Source organism: Physcomitrium patens, chromosome 10 (assembly GCF_059467195.1).
Source record: "Physcomitrium patens ecotype Gransden chromosome 10, ASM5946719v1, whole genome shotgun sequence".
NCBI classification, from domain to species: Eukaryota; Viridiplantae; Streptophyta; class Bryopsida; order Funariales; family Funariaceae; genus Physcomitrium; species Physcomitrium patens.
Window position 1 is genome coordinate 4,907,821 of NC_143419.1, and position 19,282 is coordinate 4,927,102.

Below are 19,282 nucleotides of genomic sequence, written 5' to 3' on the forward strand. Positions count from 1 at the left end.
AATATTTTTGATTTATTATATGGAGGTTATCTATAACTTTTAATTAGTATTTATTCAATATTAGTTATTTTTGAAGTAAATTTTTATCCTTCTTTTTTCCACATTTCAAATTTTGGATTTTGATGCAATCTTCTTTCATTGTTATAGGTTTTAAGATTTGTCACTATTGACCACAAGCAAGTCCCAATTGCTCTAATTCATTTATTATTTTTGCTTTATGTTATTGGAATGAATATCTAGTTTGGATTTTTGGTTTTTTTCTTTAATATCTTCTCTTATTTGTAATTATTTTTACTAGGGATATTTGGTGTTGCTCCATTTTGTATTATACTAAATTATGTTTATTAAGATATTATAGAAATGAACTCATGTTAATGATTAGAAGTGGTTATTGATAAATTACAAAGGTTAGTAGTCTCCTACTTTTAATGAGTGATATGCATTTGAGCTATTCCCACAATATTTGGAATATAAGGTACTCCAATCATATGAAGATAAAATAAAGAACACTCACTTTAATTGCAAGACATAGAACTCTATTGGAATATTAGAATAGAATTCATATTTTTCTTTTAAAGAAGGTATTATTTTTAATTTAATTCCTAAACTAAAAGAAATAATTCATCTATAAAAAAATAAAAAATAAAATAAAAAATAAAATAAAATCCTTTGAAGATACCAAAAGGAAGGTTATAGCATTAGAAGTGTCATTAAATAGTAATACTTCATTTATCTTATTACAAATAGCTCAAGTTATGAAGGCGGCTTTATCTATAATAGAAGAACTACCATTGTTTGAGCTACTCAAAGTGTTTATTAAACATTTAAAGAATGATTTCAAAAGCTTTAGATGTGATCTAATGCAATGCATCTATAACTTTTAACTTAAAACTGAAGATACACCATATACTATGTATATCCATTTGGCATGGTTTGCAATAGAATCAATGGATGTATTTGTTGAGAATTAACCTATCAAGATTTTTTTGTCTAAAATTGAGAGGCAGTTTTTAGAATTAGACACATTAAAAGTTATTCTCAACTGTAATGACAAGTCAATAGTGGCAAAAGTGTCCACTAAGATTTAGAAGTGTAATAGGGCTTATTATCAAAATGATGCCATTGACATAGTTACTTATATAAAAAATATTTTTAGGCCTAAGAAGCTTGGCAAAAATTCAGCCTAACAAGATTATGCACTTTTGAGAATATGGTGAATGTAGCCACATTAAGAATGACCCTAATTGTCATTAGATTTATACAACATCATGGACAACTAGAATTGGCTACTATCACTATAATGATTGTTTTTTGTCTTTGTTTGTTATAACTTCTTATCTTCTTTATAATTTTATAACATTGAATCTTTAAGTTATATTTTAACTAAATAAATAAAATCTCATGAATTGGAATAAAAATAAATAAAATAAACTAAATATTAACATCATTCTAAAACCAACATATCACAAGATATAAAGAAGTTGCATGAATGTTTAGGTTTTAACTACCAATTGACATATGCTAAATCAACGAGTTTTTTTGTATTATATTAATAGAATATAAATATTTTTTTAAAATCTATATTTTTAGAACTCTTTATGTTTTAATATTACTAAAAGATGTAAAATTATGCCAAAAAAATATGTAATAAAAAGTATAGAATGAATAAAATCCAAATTAATGACAACAAACAAGCACTTTAAATTAATGTTGTTAAATAATATATCTTTTCTTAAGAAATGTACAAGTAAGTAAAAATATTAATTGAACTTTTTTTGTAGCAAAAAATGATAAAATTATATATATATATATATATATATATATATATAAATTATAATATATTTTTATTTTAGTACAAAACACTTCATCTATTAGATGGTTTAAATTTATTAGCTAGAGAAAGTAAATAAATTATATATATATATATATATATATATATATATATATAGATATATATATATATATAGATATATATCAATCAATCAGACATCTACTTCTTCAATAATGGTTTATAAATGAAGAGTAGATTTTTATTCTTATTTTTTTTTTATAAAATTCAGTTGAAGTACTATTACAAATGAAAACCTTCATAATTAGTTTAACTTTATTTTATTATATAAAATTCTTTGATAGATTAAAAACAACAGTAGATAGTTAGAATTTTTTGAGCTGAAATGATATAGGACTTGTGCTTAAAATACACTAACAAAGTATTTGAAGGACACAAATAAGCTTGTACCGAAACATAATACAAAATAAGGTTAGAAACCATTGAATATAGTTGCAACAAATGGAGCATCTTCTAAGAATATATCAAAAAAATGAATTTTAAATAACATGCCAAGTTGTACATGAACTTCTAGGACCCTTATTGAAAGAAAAAGAAAAGAAAAGAAGAAAAAAAAAATTGCAATTTATTATCTTTTTGACATTGTTTTCTACAAAACATGTAATTACTTTATACGTTGGTAGTACATATGAAGTATGTAGTTAGTTACACAAGACACTTATTAGTTAGTGATTCCACATTCACTTCTTATTTGTAACATAATACATATTAGTATTATTGTATATTAATTAGATCTCCTCTGTTTGTCTATGTGTATATACACACACACACACACACATATATATATATATATATATATAATCACTTATCCCTTCAAACTTATCAACTGGATGAATTATCTTACTTGTTTGTTTCAAAGACTAAAACTTTGCTCAAACATATATACTTTGACATTCATATAATATTATGATTTTACATATGAGAGAGAGAACTCCAGATTGATAGAATATGTCTTGAAGTATTGTGTATGTATGTAGATATATATACATTTTATTATTATTATTATTATTATTATTATTATAATATTCTTTCAGGTTTTTCTTATCCATGATTTTTTTTATCTTAAGTATGATTGAAGCATTCAAACACAGTTGGTCTAGAAACAATGTATTAAAAAGGAGATTATTGATCCCTATTCTCAGAGACACAAATACTTCAGTTTCAAGATGAATCAATATTGTGTTCCATATGAACACAAAAAAAATACTATGTTCTTGAATTAAATCTCTATTGCTGAATGTTAACAGTTGCTGTTCATTATTATTGTATCTGGTAACAAGTATTACCAAATGCACAAGATGAAGAGGATGTCTTTGAAAGGTAATAGCATCCATTTATCCACCCGTTTATCATTCTGCTCCATCACTGTTACTTTTCTTCTCATGTTTATTTTTTTTAGCTGATTAGGTTTGTTTGTTTTTGCATCTTCATTTTCATTTCTTAAAACTACATATAGTTACATGTCACTGTTTACAAATGATACCAATTCTTGGATTGATGTTATAGAAAACTAATTCCTTGACATGATTAATTGCAAATATAAACAGTAGAAATAAATTTAAAACTCACAAAAGAAAAAGAACCCAAAGCTGAGGGGGGGATGGAGAAGATTTAATTAGCTTTTCCTCAGACTAAAATAGTATTCTGTTTAATGCCGAGGACTTTACTGGAAGGTCAAGGATATGTGCAGATTGCTATCTGCCTAAAAGGTTTTATTCGACAATAATTTTATCAGAGGGTTCATTTATTAATGGGCACCCAATGGCAAACACACATGCAGCAGTGTTCAGGAGGATGTAATTGGAATGAATTCCCTCCGAAAGCCCCTCATTTTGGCGTTGCCATGGAGCTTTTCCTGAGTAGTTGATAAGGGCTCTCTTATCTTTTGTTTGTCTATTCCTTGCGTCCTTTGCTGTGATGGCGTGAGCCAAATGAGTCCAACAAAAGGAATTCTGGAGCTTGTAATGAAACATGGCGGAGTGGCATAATTGTGACCATACAAGCTCACGTGTAACAGCTTTAATGACAGATTGTCCAATATATATTTTTTAAACCTATATTAGTGTTTCCATTATAACTCATAAAAGCGATGAGGGTATAGGTCAGCATTGCTATTTTTTATTTTACCTGCAGGAAAAGGAGTAGATTCTGTCGTGACTGGAGTCCAGACTGACGAAATTTGGAAGCTGAGCCTGTTTTGAAACGAAAGTCTTGCAACGTGGCAATTTGTTGGCTTGGATTCATGACCTGCTCCCATTAGCGTTATGGATGTTGTGAGAAAAGTTTAAGGATATTGAAAAGGTGCATTTGTTGATAGCTAACATGTGTGGTTGTGCGTGTATATATATTTATATATGTATATATAAGAATGGTATTCCTAATGTCAGCACAGTTTTTGATACCACAACCTGCCACCACTTCACATTTATTTTATAGTTCATATTATTTGGTTTGATTTTTTTATTGATATTCTATATGTGTATATATATATATATATATATATATATATGCATAGAAAATAAACACAATCTTAATAAAAATAATAATTAAATCTTTTACTTGGATTGTATTGTAGTTTTATTTATTTTATTCTTCTATTAATTTTTTATATTTAAATTAAAATAAAATTTTAAAATTTAGGTTTAAATTGTTGATGTTCTTCAGCATCAACAATTTAAGCATCATCAAGGTGTAGATGGCATATGGTGGATAGTGGTGGCAATAGCAAAAACCATAGTGGTATTAGGAATATTATGTGTACATACATACATACATACACACATATATATATATATATATATATATATAGTTTAATTTAAAATTAAAGAGAAGTTAATCTTGTCAATTAACTTATATTATATACCAAATAATAGAATTTAATTAAAAAAATCTTGTATCTAAACTTGACAATATATGTCATTAGATTAAGTCTTGAGAAATAATAATATACATATGGATCAAAGAAAAGGGCTTCAAACTTTTCAAATAATACCATATTTTTCACCTCATAATAAAATTATTCTTTGATTTAATTATCATTCTAAAAATTTAACTATAATAATATTCTTGATGAAAATTTTTATTTGTAGTGTAGCCAAAGACATAAAAACAAGATATCCTAACATAAAAAAAAGAATGTTTGTCTTTTAAGTTTGGATATCTTGATTATTATAAGAGTAGGCATTTAAATCAACTATTTTGGCATTGAGTTTTTATTTGGATTATTATATCTAGTATGTAAAATTTTAAAAATTAACTTCAAAGGTGCAATATAAGCATATATTGTCTTTAATTTTGAAAAGTTGTCATATTTTTCTTGAAAAATAGCAATTCTTTTTTAAATAGAAAATATTTGAAATTTATTACAATAATTTATTTTATACTTTAAAAAATAAATGTTAATATGTATACAATGCTCTTTTTATTTATAATCAATATGTAAATTTTATTTTTTTATTTATAATTAAGAAAAAATAGTTTGTACAAAATCTAAGCTTTAATGTCACAATATTTAAGATATAATTATTATAAGTCTATGATATAATATAGTTTAAGCATTAGATTTTTCTAGATGTAAGAATTTTAGTATGCACTCAGGTGTTACTCAACTAAAACATCTTTTAGATGAATTTTTTTCAATTGTTGTTTTATAATCAATCTATAACAAATGATCCATACAACCTTAGCTCTTGTAATAGAATGTATTTTGCTTTATTAGGAATTTCTAAGAAAAGTTCTTATTTTGGATTATACCTTATAAAAATCTCCAACAATAAAAATTATGTTTTACGATTTCAACTAAATTGTAGATTACATCAATAATATTAAATTAAATTTCATAATAGATTTCTAATAGTTTAGATATGTCTTTTTTATTAGTCTAATTATAGCCATATTTTTCTATCTATTGAGGTTTGGTAATTTTTTCTACAATTCATAGTTATTTTAATGTAAGAGGCTAAAAAAATTATATAACTTATTTTTTTGTAATAATAATAATAAAAAAAATTAATAAACCATCTAATACATCTTATACTTTTAGAGAATTTAACAACAAGAATATGATTAAGAGTAGAACTTATAATAAATCTATTTAAATTATTATTTTTTTAAATAGAAATTCTTGTATTATTTAGGAATTAAAAATATAAGGCTTAGGATTTTATTATTACCATTTATTTCTTTATATTTTAAAATAAATTTAAAAAATATTTAATTCAATTTTTGATCCCTCACTTTTTACAAATAGTTTTTTGAGTCTTATTAAATAATTTTTAAGCTATGAAATTTTTTGGATCTTGTTATAATAACATCTAATGATACTATATTTTACTTTTAATTTTTAAAATTTTTCTTGTTATTTGAATGGCTTACTTTTTGCAAAAGTTTTATAAAATCATATGAGTTGTCTTATTTTGTATTAGAAATTATTACATAGTCTATTTAATGATCAATTTTTTTTACAATTTTTTTTATTATTTTTATATATTTAAAAAATATGTATATTTTGTAGAATAATCTAAAATGAATTATAGGATCTAATTTTATTTCAAAATTTAATGAAAATATTCTCATATAAATCAATATTAGTGTACTTTTCATGGACTTTATTTTATTATATTATATAAAATTGGCTTAAAAATGCACAAGGCATCTTGCTTTAGAAGAATATTTTTAATAAGTTATAATTATTTTTTAGATAATAATATATGTATATAAAAATATTCTTCTTTAAACACCTCAACTTGCTTAACAATACTAAACCTAATTAATATTAATTTCTATATTTTATCAAATTCTAAATCTTGAATTTTATACAATTTTAAATCCAAAATTCCATTGTACTCTAAATTGTAAAGATTATCAAATTCTAAATTCTAAATCCTAAAAAACACTCTAAAGAGATTTTAATAAATTCTAACAAAATTGAAGTAATAAATTATGATAAGATATAGTTCTTAATTTGATAATTAGATTAGATTTAAATTTTTTCACAATACAATCATTTTTAATCATTAATGTAGATTTAACTTCAAAACAAATCTATCCTAAAAATCAATAGATATTGAAATAAAATCTTCACCAATGCCACTTAGTTACAAATCTTATATCATTAGAATCTTTATAATTTAGTTCTTCAACCACACTTTTTTAATCTCTAAAAAAATACTCTATTTATTATCAATTCTTATTTTTATATCTAAAATTAGATTTGAATTGTATTTCATAAATGGTACTTTTTATGGTATTAATCTTCTCATTTTATAGTAAGTCTTGTAAAATCAAAACCATGAATTTGTATTATAAGTGATTATATTATATTTCTACATATTCTATTTAATTCATATATGGTCCTATAAAGATTGTAAAAGCAATTTTTAATACAAAAGTCAAAATTCAACGTACTCTTTGTAGCTAAACTTTATTTTTTAGCTATTAAGTTATAAGAAGGTATTTATAAAACTTATATTTGAGTTATTTTCACATAGCTTTATTCTCCACTATTCTTTTTATTAGGTGGTTGTATTCCAATGCAACAATGTTGTTATAGTATAATATTAAATTTTCAATCTATCATAAATCTATTTTTTTAATTCCAAATCTAGTTATACTTTTGCATTGTGTAAATTTCAGTTAAATAATATACCAAGTATTTAGCTATAGAAGGTTTTTTTGATGACTCACAATCATATTATGATTCTAAAAAGAAATTTCATAAATATATATATTTTTAACAACTTTAAGTTTCTTCATAAATTTAAATCTTAAGACCTTAGAATCTACTTTTTAAATTAATATCAAAAGCCTACTTCTTAAGAAAATCCTTTCATTTATTTAAAAGCCTAATTAAAAAATATAATAAAATATATTCTCTTGATATGAAATTATATTAACAATACATAATTAATAGTTTTTTCTACTTAAGTCATATATATAATCATAAAATTTAAGATATATCAACTTAATATAGTAATAGAAGTTGAAATAAAATCTTCATTGATATTATTTGGCTTTTTACTCCAAATTTAATAAAAACTTTAAATAGTTACTTTTTACATTACAAATATTAATTTCTACTCAAATTTGGTACACAATTTAATTGTAATGTCTTCTATTAGTACTTTAAAGTTTTTTTTTTGTAACTAACTTTAATTAATTAAATTTTAGTACCTCCTTATATATAAAATAAGACATCTTTTAATTGCATCATCAACAAAATAGAAGATTTATGAAATTATATCTTGCTTGTATATCTATGCAATTAAAAAAATTCAATCATAGATCAAGTATAAATTTGAATTTAATATCATTATTTATTAATTTTCATTTCCTAAAAAATTCTATAATTTATTTTATTTTTTAAGGTCTTTTTAATTTATTATTCAAAAAAATTTACACATATAGAATAGTTTTTTTCACAAGCTATATAATCATCCTTTTTGATCTTTAAAAACAATCCTAGGTGCCAAAAGTCATTATTCTTGTGCCTTAGGATTCAATTGTTATCTTGTTGCAAGAAAAATTGTCTATTTGGTATCAATTCTATAATTTATGTAGTTATTTTTTATAAAAGAATAAATCTAAATCTACCCTAAAAGTTACCATATATTTATTCATCTATTCTACTTCATCTTAATCCATTTATTGTTCTACTTAAGTAGTAGAAGTTTTTTTTGTTTTAATATAAAAAAATAATATAAAACATATGTATTGTAGATAAGCCATATTTATTAGCAATTAAGCCATAAACAAAGATCTATAAGATTTTTACTTGAGTTTATTACACAAATCTTAAATCATCACCAATCTTTATATCAAACAATTGTATCATAATATAATAATGATTGTAGATAAGAGAGGCTAAATTATATGTATATCTTGAAACTTAATGCCTTTATTGTAATTTAATTAATAAAGCATGAAGTGATTTCTTAAAAATATTCTAATAATTTATAGCAAATTTATTCTAATAATAGTTTTATTATTAATAATAAGTAAATATATGTCTTTTAAATGTAATATTATAATTAAATCTTTTGGATATTAATTTTCAACCTCCGTGATTGTATTATGAAATTTTATTTTTGATAGGATTATTTGACTTGCTCTTCTATCATTAATAGTATGTATATTTTTTTTTTGGCCCTCTATATATAATGTATATTTTTTAGAAAATAATTATTTATTATAATAAAAATATAGTCTATATATTGTCTATGTGGTATATAAGCCTCTTAATTATATCTTGATTAATTTGATTTTTCTATTAATTTATTTATAAATTTATATATTAAATATATGTATATATATATATATATATATATATATATATATATATATATATATATATATAATTTAACAAAGTGGCAAAGCCATTTTGTGTTGTTTCTTAAGATTGTTGCTTTTACATTGATCTAGTTATTTTGAGACCTACTTGTGACATATGTTCTTTATTACTCTACTAACTATATCTAAGAAGCCTTTTATACTAATTAATAATAATGTCTAAATAAATTTTGTTTTACTATAAAATATTATTTGAGTTACAATGGCTACAATAGCCAAAAATTAAGTTGCTTATCAAGAATATACTAAGATTGTATTTAAAAATTAAATATTTTTATATCTTCTATTGTTATGCCTTGACATTCTTATGTTATAAAAATATTAATAAAAATCTAAAATCTATAAAGAAAATTTAATTACAAATTTAAAAGATATTTTTTAAACCTTAATAATTAATAGATTGAAATTAGCTATAAGATTTATATTTTATATAGTTTATAGTATTAAAAGACTTCTATCACTTGAGTAAAGCTACAAATGGATCAAGTTGACGTAGAATATATGGAAAAATAGTAGAATTTTTTCTAAAACAAAATAAAACTTAAATTCTTGTGAAATAATTAGAAAAATGGTAGGATTGATACTTAAGTAATAACCATATAGAAGGTAGAATTGAAATTTGATCTTCAATTATAAAAACAAGAACTTGCAACAAATACAAAGTCTTTTAGAAAATTAAGAAATATAATTATAAAACTAGTTTTAAGAGCATTCTAAAAGTATAAGATTTTTAGGATTATAATATAAAAAAGCCTTAAATGAGGTAGTAGAAGTTAAGATTTCATAAGCAAAAAATCATTGTGAGACATAATATTGTGACTTATAATATATGTTTTATATAATAAAAAAATATATTAAATTAACTTGAATTAATTTATACAAATTTTAGTCTTGGTGAAAAAAATACGATTTTTTAAATAGATTATTTTGATATAATATGCTATTCATATATTTAATTTTTATTCCTTATGTCTTTTAAATTATAATTTTGTTAAAAGAAATTATTAAATAATAATGTATATATATTTTAATATATAATATTTTAAAATCATAATTATTAATTCTTTTAGATTTTTCTTTAATCTATTTTTAAATAATTTACGATTATATTAGATTTAATTATATTTAAAAAAAATTACTTAAACATCTAAATTTTTTATAATAATTTAAGTATTAAGATATTAGAAGATTTCATCAAAATATTTTAGCCTTGTAATTGATGAATTTAGAGACTAATTACAAAAAAAATTTTAATTTTTTTTTATTAAATATCTTGATGTTTTTGTTGAAGTCAGTAAAAATAAAATTAAAAATAAAATAATTTATCATCTAGAGGATATTATCTTAATAAAGTTATTAACAATTAAAAGATTGGTTTTTAGGATGTAGCAGGACCATCCTATGAACCAACTATAAGGTCAAGGGTGTCACAGACATATACATGTAAGCCAATAATTACTTGTATAAATAGATAGAAGTAAGTAGAAGTAGGTAAAAGTAAATTAATTGTATAATATCTTCTATAGAAGCTTCTTAGAAGTTTTATATATACTACTTTGACTTTATAAGTATCTATAATTAACTTTTTGGATTAAAAAAGTGGTCAACAAGTTGGCCATGTGCCACACATGTTGTTAGCTTGTGTAGCCCAAACTAACTATGTGGTCCACACATAGAAAAACTTGCCTTGTAAGTCAAGGCATGTGTTCTACAAAGTCAACACATATTAGAGGTCTTATAGAACATCACCATTTAGTCCCTAGTTAGATAGTATATACAGAGACAAGAGTAAAGCCCTCTTTACTCTTGTCAATTCCTTTCTTGCTTCTAGTCTAGTTTCAAGAGTCTCAAGTTTCCTTGTCTTTTGGCAATAAGCCATTCCAGTTTCTTTTTAATATACATACTTCCTTATTTCTATTTTATTACTCTTTCTTTGACATAGATTTTATTGGTTTATACATCATCTTTTAATTCATGTCCTTGACAATAGGCCAAGACTCAAGATTATGAGGATGATGAATTTATTAAATAATATTCAAAGAATAAGTAAGAATATAAAGTATATACTATAGAATATTCTTTTAATAAGTTATATTTCAAAAAATACGTTAAAAATAATCTTTGATGAATGTTAAAGTAAAAAGATGAAAGTTGTCTATTAGAACATCAACCACCATCCATTAGTAAATAATGTTAGAAGTAAGGATTATCTTAATCCATACTTCTCATTGTGTGTAATATTATTGATACTTAGCATTGAGACTTATAGCTTCTCTTTATTTAATATTTTTCTTAAATACTTATTTTATTTTTAAAAATTTTAATTTAAAATTTTTATAAAAAATTGAATAATTTATTTTAAAAATAATACAAGCTACATAATGATTTATAATAGGAAATTTTACAACATTATTATTAAGCTACATTTTTGTAAATGATCTCACTAACAACCTATTTTTAATTAGTATGTAAATATAAAATTTTAAAAATCTAAATTAATAAGATAAAAAATAATATATATATATATATATATATAAATGAATAAATTTTATTTTTATTAATATAACAATATAATCATATAAAAAAAATTAATATATTACTTATCAAAGTATAAAAATAAATAATAATATATTATTTTTTTATTAAATAGATTTAATACAATCATAAAATAATTCTAAAATTTCTTTATATCAATTTTTTTATTAAATTTCTATCTATTGCAAGGCTTTTAATATAAAAAATTATGTATAAAATTGAAATGTTATAAAAATGATTCAAAAAAATTAATTAAAAATTACTTTAAAATCAAAATATAATTTAAAAATTAATTTTTTTTATTGAATATAAATAAATGAAGTAGAAATGTCAAGAATAAGAATTTAAAAAATACTCATATAAATATAAAAAATTCTTCAAAAATATTAAAAGACAAAAAAATTTAAGTATATATACTAAAAAAGAAACTGTAATGGCTATTGCCAAAAGAAGAAAAAACTAGAGATTCTTGAAACTAGACTAGAAGTAAAAAAATAATTGAAAAAAACAAAAGAGACCTTGTTTTTGTCTCTATATATATTATCTAACTAGGAGCTAAGTGGTAATATTCTATAGAATTTCCAACATGTGTCCAACTTGCAAAATACATATCAAACTTGCAAGATAAACTTTATATATGTACACATGTTATATATATAACAAGTATTAGATAGAAAATAAATGTAGGTAGATTTGATAATATCTTATGGTGAAGCTTCTTAGAAGTTTCATAGATGTAGATTTGATTTTAGACATGTTTGTAGTTGATTAGTAGGTTTGAAACTTGACTAATAAGTTAGCCACATATTGCACACATTGGTAGCTTATGATACAAGCTAACTATATGGTACATATATAGGAAACTTCTCTTGCAAGTTAGATACATATCTTATAAGTTATATATGTGTTGAAGATCTCATAAAATGTTGCCATATATCTCCTAGTTAGAAAGTATATATAGAGGCAAGAGTGAGGCCTTCTTATCTCTCGTGAACAACTTTCTAGTCATTTGTCTTATTTCAAGAATCTCTAGTCTTTTTGTTTTTGGCAATAGCCATTCTAGTTTCAATACTATATTAATTTTGAGTGATTATCTATTCTTTTTGAATGATTCAAGAGAGTATTGAGATTTTATTTGTTGTGATTCATATCCTTAATAATGCCACATGTCCAACTTATACCACAAGTGGCCAATATGTGCAATACATGGTCAACTTTTTGGCTAAGTTTTTAACCTATGAATCACCTATTGACATGTACAAAAGCAAAGCCGTATTTATAAAGCTTCTAAGAAGCTATTCTACAAGTTATTATCAAATTTATCTGCTTTTATCTACTTTTATTTATTCATATTATATAGATAATTATTGGTGTAAATATGGATGATTGTGATAAAAATTTAATAACTTCTGTAAGGAAAGATTGTAAATTTTTATGAAGAAAAATTCTTTCAAAAGATTCATATTTGAATTGCCTTACCAAAGAATTTCTTTTATTAACAAAAATAATCTATAATAAAATATAGTTAATAATATATATATATATATATATATAGATACACTTAATTCTAAAGTGATACATTAAACATTTTTCTTGTAAAGAAACCTTTCTTCTTATTTGTTTGTTTGTTTTTTTTATCTTTTGTTGATTTGGGTTCTTCTTCTCATTGATGCAGTTCCTGCTTAGAACTTCTTTCTTTGCACTTATCAACTACTAAGGTATTTGTGCTATATACTATCACAATAACTTGGACTGTATATTTGACGCTATTTGATGTATGAAGTATAATGTCAAATATTCTGTAAGCTTGGATGCCAACAAGGATTGTTAAAAAAAGCCAAGGGCAGTCAACCGGTGACACTTAAGCAGCGTTGAGCATATGCTCCCACCCAATCCGAGAGTGAGCTCGAGCTTTCAGAGCCTCGAACACGAATCTGTCTCTCGCATTTGCTTTGCGCCATCGAGCTTTGCAATTTTGGTTGAATTCTAGACTTGCGCCAGCTCAGTTATGGAGGAACCCAGCGCAAATTCGAAAGGGAATCCTGTGTCAGCGCGTCATGGTTCTGCGTTAAGATTCGCAACATGCATTGCGTGGTGAAGAATGGGCCTCGGGCGTGCTCTGGGGACGACGACAAGGGTTGATTTGTAGCTTCAAGGGAGTTGAGGTTTGGACTTCTCGTGCCTTGAGTAGCTCACCATGTCGTCCTCCGAGATCGTGAAAGTGTCCGAGTTTGAAGAGCTTGCGAAGCAGAAGCTGCCAAAGATGGTATACGATTACTACTCCACTGGTGCCGAGGATCTCTGGACCTTGAAACAGAATCGCAGCGCCTTCGAGCGAATCAGGTATGTTGCGTGCCATCTCCCCACATCTAGAGATACTGAATTTGGGGAAGTTTTGCAATCAAGAATACAATTGTGTTTTGCCGCGCAGAATCCGTCCCCGTGTTATTGTTGATGTAGAATCCGAGAGCCAATGTCTTGGGCTTCACCATCTCCGCGCCCATCATGGTTGCTTCCACCGCTATGCAGAGGATGGCTCACCCGGATGGTAACTGCTCCGATTTTCCGTTGTAGCCACGCCTTCTTCCTTTACACCGACATGCGTTTTCGAATCGAAGCGTATTCAAGTGAGATCCTCGTTCTGTGCAAGAGAATTGGCCACAATCCGGGCCGCCTCAAAAGCCGGCACAATTATGGTATGGTTCTTCACAAAGTAAAGGTCCCTGCACAGCTCTTGCTGTGAATTGCGATGTGGTGATACTCATCGAGTAGAATCGATTGGTGAATGACAGGCACTTTCCTCTTTGGCGACCAGCTCCATGGAGGAGGTGAGCTCAGTCGGTCCCAGCATTCGCTTCTTTCAGCTCCACGTAAACAAGGACAGGAACGTCGTGGCCCATCAGGTGCGCCGGGCTGAGAGGGCAGGCTTCAAGGCCATTGTGCTTACAGTCGATCCGCCTCGTACTGGACGTCGAGAAAAAAAACAACAGGAACAGGTGTCCACTTGGAGTTGTTTCACTGCTAACGTGTTCATTTGCGGAAATTGGGCGATCCAGGTATTTTAACATGAACAGTTATTAGTTTTGCTTCTATTGACGTGCAGGTTCGCCTTGCCGAAGCACCTGACCCTAGCCACCTTCCAGGATGTGGACCTTGGAACGATGGACAAGGTAGAATAGCTTTGTGCCTAAAACCCCTTTGCAGGATCTCTTGCATTGTTTGTGTAGCGCATGGATCTTCGTTCTGAAATCTCCTCCCTCTCGCCAAAATACTCCAAGTTAACTCTTTCCCTTGAGGATGTGTTGTTTGTCATGTAGACCCAGGATGTTGGATTGGCTTCTTTTGTTGCCTGTCAAATCGACAGGTCTCTTACCTGGAAGGTACAAAGCACTAGCACTATCATCTTCCTTTGCAGAGGCCGAATAGTCATTCCATACATGAATTAGACTCCAGGAAACGTCCTATCCTTTCTCTGCAACACGTAAAATGGTTGCAATCCATCACCAAACTCCCAGTCCTCATCAAGGGTATTCTCACCGCCGAAGATAGGAAGTGTTCTCCTAACGACCTTAACCTTGCATACAATAATCAGAATCGACTATTTTCAAAAGACAACCACGTTCCACCTTTACAATGCTACCCCACCCAGATTTTCCAATCACAACTTTTATCTAACGTACCGGAAGTATGATGGTCGCAGCTAGAATTGCCATCTGTAACGGAGCAGCAGGTATCATTGTGTCAAATCACAGTGCCAGGCAGCTTGACTACGTCCCAGCAACAATCTCAGCTCTTGAGGTAGTTGCTTCGTTTTCATCATTTTCACGAGATTCATCTACACATTTTCTTTCATAACCGAAGACTTAGTCAACTCTGCATCAATTGCCAGGTTGTGCAAGTTGCAGCCGGCAGGTTTTCAGTGTTTCTGGACGGAGGCGTGCGCCGTGGTACTGATGTGTTCAAGGCACTAGCTCTTGGCGCATCTGGTGTCTTCATGAGTAATCCTAATCCTAGCAATCTCTCCGTAATACTTGTGTTAACCATAGATAGGGAATGAACCTTGCTCGGCAGTTTTCTTGCAGAAATTCGAAAATCTTTTTCATCTCTTTTCTAATCGACACAGTTTTCACTTGCGAAGATTAGAAGACCTGTTCTCTTTGGGCTTGCTTGCGACGGGCAGCAGGGCGTGGAAAGGGTCTTGCAGCTGCGGAGGGATGAATTCGAGCTTGTCGTGACCTTGGCCGGCTGCACAAAACTGTCAGACATCAACCGATCTCATATCCAGACCGAAGCGGAGCGATTCCGGGCGAAGCTGTGAATTAGCAAAGCGAATCCTCATTTGCTATCAATGCTTGTAAAACTCTTTTTATAGCGCAGACTTCAAACAAGTTGAGTAGTTGGCTATAAAACATCGAACTCTTCAAACATTCAACATTTATTAAGCTGTGGTTCAACTGAAGAACTCCATAAGGGAATATGTAAAATAAAAAGTAATCAAAGGTGGCGAGTTCACATCTTACAACTTTGATTACTACTGCGAAATTGTGAGTATTATTTGGTTGCTGACAAACCCAGAAACTATGGCCTTGGACATAATCGATACTTATTTGCATTACTTTGAAATGTGTATCCAGTAATTGTAGATGCCTATCACAACCTTTGAAGAGAATGGTGTACATGGTCCAGCCAAACAACACCCAACAGAAAAACCAAATATACACCTTGTAATGTTATGAGGATTTGTTGATATCTTAAGACCACCACAACTTCGCTTCTATTCGTATGAAAAAATGAACATTTAAAATGTACATTCATGAAATATCCTTGAAAATAAATGTTAGAAAAAAAAAAAAAAAAAAAAACTCCAAAAAAACTCCAAAAAATGCCCCCATGAAGTAAAACAATACACCTTTGTTTGATACAATAAGTTCAAATTTAAGTAACATGAAGCCAGACATTTCCTTAATTCTTGATGTTTTTGTTTGTTTGTTTGTTTGTTTGTATGTTTGTATAATAATTAACATAATAGATTTAGAGTTATCGAATTTTGTGATGCAAAAGTACCACATAGCTAGTTTTGACCTAATTTATCATGAGATTTTGCAAAGGTCATCGCTTCATCACCACTTCATTGCCTGATTATTCCACCTCCTGATTTCCACATTAAAATCTTAACGAAATGAATCAAAGGCGTTGCCGCCCACAACGACAATGTCGTTCTATGTGTAAGAAAGTGGTTTTGAGAAGCTGGTTGGGTGAATGAGGCAGGCATTGGTTGGTTGGATGCTGGAGGGGAAATGGGGCTGACATTGTTGGGTTATGAGGAGGGAGGGAGGGAGGGAGGGACTGACTGACTGACGTGTGGGGGGGTGTGTGACGGAACGCAGGTACTACTACAGAAGACCTTGAGGGACATTGAAGATCATGTAACACCATGAGAGAAGAAGTAGGTGTGTTAGTGTTAGTGTTGGTGATTGGTGCAACAAAGGGCAGCGTTGTACGTTGCAGAAAAGAGTAAAACATCAGGTCGTAGTGCTGCTGCTGCTGTTTCTGTCACATTTGGGAGACAAATTCAAGCGTCTTGGTGTGTTGATTGTACAGCTGATTGCCATTTAGCGTCGACTTTTTGCAAATTTTGTTCGACAGGAGTTGAAATGATGAATGATGTTTTTCGGAGGCACCTATCTGTCCAGTCTGTGTTGGTCGGGGAGGATTGGAGCGCGGTTTGTGCAAGCAAAAGAGAGGAAGTTGGAAGTAATGTGTTCCGGGAAGGAAAAAGGGATGGGAAAGGGGAAGCATTGTCTCTGGGTTATCAGAGCGAGGTTTCGATCCTCGGACCTGTGGGTTATGGGCCCACCACGCTTCCGCTGCGCCACTCTGATGCTCGGATGATGGCTTATGTGGACTTTTTTGTAATCATAGGATGCTAAATTTCATCTCGTCAACGGAAGCATTGCTGAACATCTCGGGTTTTCCGTTTCTGCCGCGAAGGAGCTGCGTTTGAAATGTTGAACCCAGATCGCCTCTACACTTCGGCGACTGGCGCCGAGTCTTCCGTTGCTGGGAGAGCCTCCAACCTCTCGCGCATGGCCAGTTCAAGGACCCACGTTGTCCTTCCTCGCGTTCGCTCCGCGTGCTGCCCTCCTCTCCATCGCTCAACAGTACAGTAACGATGCTATCTTGCGGCTTTCTCACTCACACTTTGTTCAGATGGCTGACTTGGAGAACAGTTTCAAAACCTTAGTGGAAGGAACGAAATGGTTTTTCTGAATCTTTTGTTGTAAGAGTCTTTTTTGAAGTAGGTTATCGTAAACGAATGTCGTAGTGCTAATGTTAATTCTGTAATTTTTCTGTAAATATTAATAAGTTGAATTGGGTGGTTGAGTACCAATATTTTTTTCCAATTTTCGTTCATTATAATTAATTTATCTTATATGTGACGGACTTCTACGTTTTTACGTGACTTTCCTTTTGTATTTAAAATCCTATTAACATATTTGCTTTCAATAACTTTTCGGTGCTACTTGGTTATTGGAAAGGTATGTAACTACACCCAGCACAATTGTAACTATTCACCATTTTATAGCAAAGCAAATGCCATTCAAGAGCTCATCAAGTTACTACAAGCAATCCTTAAGCACAAGCACAGCAGGTTCTCTGAAGGAGCAACATGGCAACCGCAAGGAACACAAGCAGGGCTAGAATGCGTACTACGTCCAAAGCCCTTCTGTCCGAGGAACTAGTACGTGAAGCTTCTGCTCCGGAGCTGACTGAGACGATAATGTTGTATATAATTTGAAATAGAAAGGCATCTCCCAACGTGGGGGAGTAGCTCAAATGGTAGAGCGCCTGATTCGCATTCAGGAGGTAACGGGATCGATGCCCGTCTTCTCCAAAGACTAGTTTTGATTTTTGCGGTATGATGTTCTTGCTCAACCTACGTATGTGCTGCAGTGAAGTATGTTACGCATTGTCTCCTATTTCATGGCAACCAACGACAACCCTCATCATCCTTCACTCCCTTCTTCACGTTGAATCGGCCCTTCTCCTCATATATTCTTGATACATTCTTTCTCCTTCGTTAACTCAAGATCGTCTTTGTAACCTACCACCACAATTTTCATCACCTACTTTGTGTGCTGTGATAATTCCCAAGTTCTACTTTTATCAAAAAGTAGACTCTTGTTGATTAATCCACCGTACATACTGAACATCTTTAACTGTTCCCGTGTTGCACACTAACTTGGCTAGGAACCTCTTGTTTTTATTACCCTCAGTGTAAAGATAAGATATCATTTTGACGCTCTGCAAATTAAACGTTTTGTTATGTAAAGAATTAAGTAAAGAACATTTATTATAAGGTGCTAGGTGCAATTTCTTTCATAAATCCCGAACCCTACGTTCTCTCTACAAACAACGATAACCTACTTCAAAAAAGACTCTTACAACAAAAGATTCAGAAAAACCATTTCGTTCCTTCCACTAAGGTTTTGAAACTGTTCTCCAAGTCAGCCATCTGAACAAAGTGTGAGTGAGAAAGCCGCAAGATAG

The 19,282-nt window shown here is 28.8% G+C and overlaps 1 protein-coding gene and 1 non-coding gene across 2 annotated transcripts; both read left to right on the forward strand.

The window, feature by feature from the left end:
- The first annotated feature begins 13,607 nt into the window (after nucleotides 1-13,607).
- LOC112287317 (glycolate oxidase 1) lies at nucleotides 13,608-16,301 on the forward strand. Its single transcript, XM_090253519.1, is given in 9 exon segments — nucleotides 13,608-14,074; nucleotides 14,163-14,195; nucleotides 14,197-14,298; nucleotides 14,382-14,427; nucleotides 14,524-14,727; nucleotides 14,835-14,901; nucleotides 15,049-15,111; nucleotides 15,432-15,529; nucleotides 15,870-16,301. Coding segments are annotated over 9 exon segments (939 nt in total). The 5' UTR covers nucleotides 13,608-13,928; the 3' UTR covers nucleotides 16,050-16,301.
- A 2,252-nt stretch (nucleotides 16,302-18,553) lies between these two features.
- On the forward strand, nucleotides 18,554-18,626 carry TRNAA-CGC (transfer RNA alanine (anticodon CGC)). Its single transcript has one exon. It is a non-coding gene; the product is annotated as a tRNA-Ala (tRNA).
- Nucleotides 18,627-19,282: the final 656 nt, after the last annotated feature.